The 6,285-nt window shown below is 46.0% G+C and overlaps 1 protein-coding gene across 1 annotated transcript; it reads left to right on the forward strand.

The window, feature by feature from the left end:
- The first annotated feature begins 3,463 nt into the window (after nt 1–3,463).
- On the forward strand, nt 3,464–5,947 carry LOC125721600 (G-protein coupled receptor family C group 5 member B-like). The gene is made up of 4 exons (XM_048997575.1): nt 3,464–3,780; nt 4,088–4,168; nt 4,633–5,589; nt 5,888–5,947. The coding sequence occupies exon 3, from the start codon at nt 4,635–4,637 to the stop codon at nt 5,544–5,546; it is 912 nt and encodes a 303-aa protein (XP_048853532.1). The 5' UTR covers nt 3,464–3,780; nt 4,088–4,168; nt 4,633–4,634; the 3' UTR covers nt 5,547–5,589; nt 5,888–5,947.
- Nucleotides 5,948–6,285: the final 338 nt, after the last annotated feature.

Consider the following 6,285-nt stretch of genomic DNA (forward strand, 5'->3'; position numbering starts at 1 on the left):
GGCTGTGGAGGAGAAGACAGGATAAGAGGGGAAAATGTGAGCAGAGAAGGACAAACACCCCCACTGCCCAGCAAAGTGCACTTGTAAGTAAACCACAATTTTAGCCTTGGGCTCAATATCTGGACTTGTCTCTGTGTAGCGATGCATAGAATCCTTGACACTGGTTATGACTGTACTGTATTAGTCCTAAACCTGCCATTATAGAGTAAGGAGAAAAGATTTTTTTTAATAAATCATTTTAAAAAAAGGTAGAGCGATGTAGCCCCCGGAGAAGTCCCCCCCCCCCCCCAAAGCCCTGTTTATTCCCTTCTAGCTACCAGATGAAACTCACAATGCACCCCAATGCCACCTAACTTCTCTTCCACATGATGCACCTTATTTACCCTTTGAATCCTGTCCATTATTGAGCGTTTTTCTATCCATTTGATTATAAGTTTATTACACTGTATGTACATTAGTCAGCCATTTTCCGGACAGTATGGGCTACTCAGATATGTCATAATTCGATTTGTAAATGCTGACAGTTTTGATATTATCCTTCTTATCAGGAAAAACTACTTCTGCATATAGATATTTCTCAATTTTTTGTCTCATCTAATATAAAAATTGGCAGGTAGTACAAATATAATCTTATAAATGCTGAGATTAGAGTATCTGCGATGCAGGAATGCAGGGGTTTCATTGGGGCCCTTTCTATGGCTTAGTACTGTGAAGGAGTACATGGTTAGTGCCAGGCGCAAATGAATATCTTTGATTTTGCATCCATTTGGTAACTTGTTGAAGTTGTCTGATAGTCAGTAATACATGGTTTAATTAATATGATTCTTTATTTACTACTTTATAACATCTGAAAGAAACTGAAATAGGAAAGCTTATTTTAATTTATGGTCCACTGGATAAACACAGACATTACAGACGGTTTTAGAGTCTAATGCTGAATGTTGTTTGCTATGATTTTTCTGCCTGCATATGCTGTGATTGGTGCAGTGAAATTTGAGAATGTGTTTGTGGTCAGTATCATAGCCTCAGACAACAAACCAACGCTGTAGCGTGTCACTGTGTTTACATGTGAGAGGGGTTCCAGTTACATAAGGGACTCGTTCTAATTGTTTTGACGGAGCTCGACAAACCTAAAAAATAAATGCTGGTGTTATCAAAAACTGTCATATAGCTATATTCCAGATTTATTACAGCCAAACACATCTCGGAGCTCCGAGGAACCTCCTTCTCCTTATATTTCCCTCTATCCCACTCTTCTCATCCCTCCATCCCTCAAATACTGTGTAATGATGATATGTGTGCATGTGGAGGGTGAGGGATGGGCGTGGAAGGTAATAGTTAATTAAGTGGCTACACCTGGGTTGTGAGGGATCTGGGGTTAATAGAGGGAGTGGGAGGCGCGTTAGGGAGATTTGGTCTGGTAGGCACCGTACGCGTTGGGTCCCGGGGGAGGTGCCGCTCGCATGCCGATTAGGGCTGCCGGCGGTGAAGCCAGAGAGTGGGCGGTAGGGACAGTTCCCGGTGCGGTAGGGCGAGGACAGTCAGGACAGTGGGGGTAGGAGGCTATGACCACTGCTTAGACGGGGTGGTTGATAGACGGGAGTAGCGGCACCCTCATAGGGACGGATTGGCGGTGGGGGGGTGGGATTCCCTTTCCGTGGGACGTTCTAGGTGACGGACCGGTGTGATTGTTCCTTCCCCGGGGGAGGGTCCTGATCCCTGGGGGGGAGGGGGTGTTCTGTTTTAACTATGTCTTTATTGTATGTGTGTTACGTGTGGTTTAAATGCGCAGTGTAACCGCTTAGGGTCGGGACAGGACTATATACAGTAGGCGGTTCTGGTCCCGTAACGCTTGCCTGTGCCCGAAGTGTGGGGATTACTGTGCATTGCAGTGCTATTGGTGTGCCGTGCCCTAATAGGGATGTTGTGTGGTGCGGGATTTACTGTGTGGTAGCGTGGGTTAACACACGCTTAAAAAGGGGTGGTGTGCTACGGGGAGAAAGCGGGACCGAACTCTTTGTGAATCCAGATCCGACCCAATGGGTCGCTGCATGAATTGTACTGAATAAAAGTATCTTTGTAATTGTAGCTGCAGTCTGGTGGTGATCTGTTCTCCTTTCACAGCCTCTGACGCTAGTTTAGGTTAGTTGCACTGGTGGCAGCGGTAGGATCATTTCTTTCCTTTGTGGTTTTCCCGTTTAGAAATCTAGAATTAGCTTTAACATGTCGGAGGCCGAGGATAGTGTACAATCTCCTAATTATGAGGGCGCTGATTGTTCTGTTACGTCTAGAGAGTGTTTTCTCAATCTCCCGGTGGCCCCCCTGCTTACCCAATATTTATACCGGAAACTTTTAATGGTGTGGGGCGTGAGTGGTCTGACTGGTCGGAACAATTTGATCTGGCGGCTGAGGTAAACAGGTGAGATGATTCTCTGAAAATTAAGTTTATGTCTTTGCTATTGTGTGGCCGTGCTAGGGAGATACTAACTACATCAAAAACCAAATGAATTAAAAAACGCGGAAAATAATGTTGAAATGAAAATATATTTTTTGACAGCGATCGACGACCTGTAATATTTTTGACGATGTCGCTGCTATATCGCTATTTGTAAAAAAAAGGAAAAAAATAGTTACTGGAAAAGCTACAGCGTTTTAAAAGTATTTGCTCTACCGATAAGCTACTGAAAGAAGTAAAGTTAGTAGCGTCGATTATTTTAGTTAGCTACTCCACAACACTGGACATAAAAATAACTGAACAATGTTAACATTTTCGTAATTTAAGCCCTCTCAACAGAAGCACTTTAATGAGAATATTTGAAAAATTAACTGATAACATATCAGTTATCTATATTTTTTTTATTTGCTTTGAAAACAGACTCAAATTAAGCCTATACGAAAAATTCAGAAGCCTATACAGTCTCAATTGAAGCCTGTTGCGTTTTTATACAATCGGTCTGGGATTCCGCTTAACGTCACGCCCGAAGCTCACACTTTGATTGCAAACGGGAAGAAACATAACTATTGTCACGTACACCGGCGGATGTCATCAATTAAGCCTGCATACTGGAGACTACAAAGGGACAGCACACGCAACGGGGGTTGCGAAGTATTGCCAATGTTTCATTTCTATATCGAGCGCTTGCTTGTCCAGTGTCATTCCCTCGTTCCTTACCTTGCCTGCCTTCCTTTCCCAGAGCAGCCCTCGTCCCTGAACCTCCCGTCCTGCCTTCCCTGCCAGCCCCAGGATCTCTCGTCTCCCCTTCCCTTCGTCTCCATGTCCTGTGCCTGCCTGTTGGACTGGATCTCCCCGGCTACCGAATCTACCTTCTGTCCCCGACCATTCTTCTTGCCTGGCCCATTGAAAGCCTGTTACCTGCTCGATCTAATAAAGATCGCTCTGTTCCGCATTCCTGGGTCCGCGTTTCCCTGCCGAGGGTGTCCTAACAATTATGTCTCCAGTAATAATTTTCTGCTAATAGCATTAATTCTCTTATTTCGGTATCGGTGTACTGCATGTACATGTTATCACCATCAAAGAAAAAAACGCGTTATGACTTATCAGTCATTATTATTGTTTTTGTCGTTTATTTAATCGTGTAGCAATACTGCCACTTGTCATATTATTAATTGCGTATTTATATAATATTAACCAATGACCAATCTCTGTATCTTACTAGCATCTTTTGCGCATTTGTCTTTGTATCAGCCGTAGCGGTCTGCAGGGGGAATCGCAGAAGCTGGAGTTTCTTAGAGCGCTGCATGGGTTTGGACAAACATTAGGTATTGGTAATATTACTGGACAAAAATATATCGTTATTGGTGTCCACCAAAGTTTCCAGCACTAGCTACAAGAAATGAGATTGAATGCATTTGCTCGTTTTTATTTGTATTTATTTTTTAAAAAGTTTCTTACATTATATCCGTGCTTTTTAAAGGTTATATCTCAATTTTTCAAAAGTAAACACAAAAAGGATGACACTTAATGCCCCCTCCCTGCCCCCACCCTATTTAGAACGTTAGCGTTCCATTACGTAAAAATGCAGTACTACGTCATGATGCACCGCTTATAAATGATCTGTTTGATAAGGGAGAAGCAAACACAAACGATTCGTGAGTGCATCGTACGTGTTGTAAGAGCAAGTGAAGCTGAAAGACATTGACAGTGAAGGTAAGGCCTCCCCTTCAAAATGTATACTTCACTTAGATCAAAGGTCTTAAACTAAAAAAAACGCTGTGATATGCTAAACTACCGACCGCAAAACGTGCAGACTGGCGGGTGTCAATTGCGCTGGAATGACATTACATGGTTTTAATTTTTCTCTGATATCGGCCGGCCATATACAGTAATTTGTTTGAGACCCCTGAATTTAAATAATAATTATTTTTTATAACGATGGTGGCCTATATAATGTGCCGATTTACTTGTGAAGTTGTTCAGCTGGTTGACATGGCATTGATTACTGCTTTTTAAGAAAGTGCATGTAGTCTCACACTGCAGAAGTCCATTGCTCAGTTGTCAGCATGCTCAGCGTGTCGCCTGTGATGTGTCCTGCACAGCAGCAGGCTACATTGCGTTTAATGGACTAATACTTCTTCAACCCATTAAATGATTCCTTTCTCTCTCCCTGCCAGTGATGGCTCCCTCTATCAATCTCTTCACCTTCCTCGTCCTGTCCCTGGTGGGGGGCAGCTCTTCATGGGACGAAGCTTCGCCTTGTGGATCCGGCTCCATCCTGACAAGGCCCTACACGGCCTTGTGTGAGCTGGATGCGGTGTGGGGCTTGGTGGTGGTGGTGGCGGCAGCGGCGGCGGCCCTCGCCTCGCTGATCCTGCTCCTGGTGGTACTGTGTCGCCTGCGGAAGATCACAGAGGCTGAGGAGCGCAGCGGGGTGGCGCCGCTACTCCTGCTGCTCGCTGCCATATTTGGGCTCTGTGGCCTCAGCCTGGGATACATCGCTGAGCACCAAGAGAGCCTCTGCTTCGCCCGGCGTGTCCTGATGGGGGTGTTGCTTGCTATCTGCAACACATGCCTCGTGTTTCATGGTCTGCGACTGCGCCGGTTGGGACAAGGTGCTCATAGCCCCAGCACAGGTCAACTGATGGGGCTGGCGGTGGCCTTGGCCGTGTTGGATCCGGAGTGGATCCTTCTAGCCACGATGTCCACATGCCAGCCAGCCTGTGAATACCAGCCGCTGGACTTTGCGCTGGCCACCACTTATGTGCTGGTCCTGCTCCTGGCAGCACTGGTGGGGGCGGCCTGCAGTCTGTGGAGGCAGCAGCCTCGGTGGAGGTGCAGGACCGCGTGGCTGCTCATCACCTGCCTGGCCTCAGTCCTGCTGTGGGTGGCCTGGATCACCTTCTGCCTGTATGGCAACGCGGCGCTTGGCCTGTCCCCAACATGGGACAACCGGGTACAGGCAGTGGTGCTGCTGGCACAGGCATGGCTGCTCATACTGCTGCACGCTGCTCCTGAGGTCCACGCCACCTTACGGCCCCCGTCCCGCATGAGAGAGGCCAGTTTAGAGGAGGGCCTTTCTCACCTGTAGTTTGGAGCAAACCGGGACTTCGTGTTCAGTGACAACAACTCAGGTATGGTACTTTGTTTTCGCTTCTTTGACCTACTCTGTGACTCTGTGTGTACTTGAGAGAGAGCATAGCCCTCGCTCTTTCCTCACATGGAGCCCCTACTGGAAGTCTGTGGAACAGCAGCGTATAAACAAGGTCTATTGACCTTTCCCTGTAACTCAGATCTCACTGGAGCAGAGCTTAGGTACCATGGCTGCATGTGCCCCCCCCCCCTAACAATCCCCCCCAAAAAAAATGTGAAGTATGACTACTGCACTGCTGAAGGATGTTTACATGATCAATATCTGTCTCTCTCCTGCAGGTGTCCTCCCCAGCCCCCAGGAAACATTACATTTTAAATAAATAATATATATATATCATCTCTGGAAGTGGTGTGTTTTTTTAGGGTTAAAAAGTTGAGAAACATTCAATGGTCATCATCATACCATATATCAGTAGCCCAGGCACTGGTCAGTTCCTTCACTCTACTGTTACAGACTTTCATGAAAACATTTTTTAAATGTGGGTGTTTTACCTGTATGATATGCTTGCCTTTTGTACTGGACATAAAATAGAATTAAATTTTTACATTATATTACTCATACAACAGGCGACATGGTCCTGCAGTGGTTAGCACTGTTGCCTCACACCTCTGGGACCCAGGTTCGAGTCTCCGCCTGGGTTACATGTGTGTGGAGTTTGCATGTTCTCCCCATGTCG

Source organism: Brienomyrus brachyistius, unplaced genomic scaffold (genome assembly GCF_023856365.1).
Source record: "Brienomyrus brachyistius isolate T26 unplaced genomic scaffold, BBRACH_0.4 scaffold34, whole genome shotgun sequence".
Lineage (NCBI taxonomy): Eukaryota > Metazoa > Chordata > Actinopteri > Osteoglossiformes > Mormyridae > Brienomyrus > Brienomyrus brachyistius.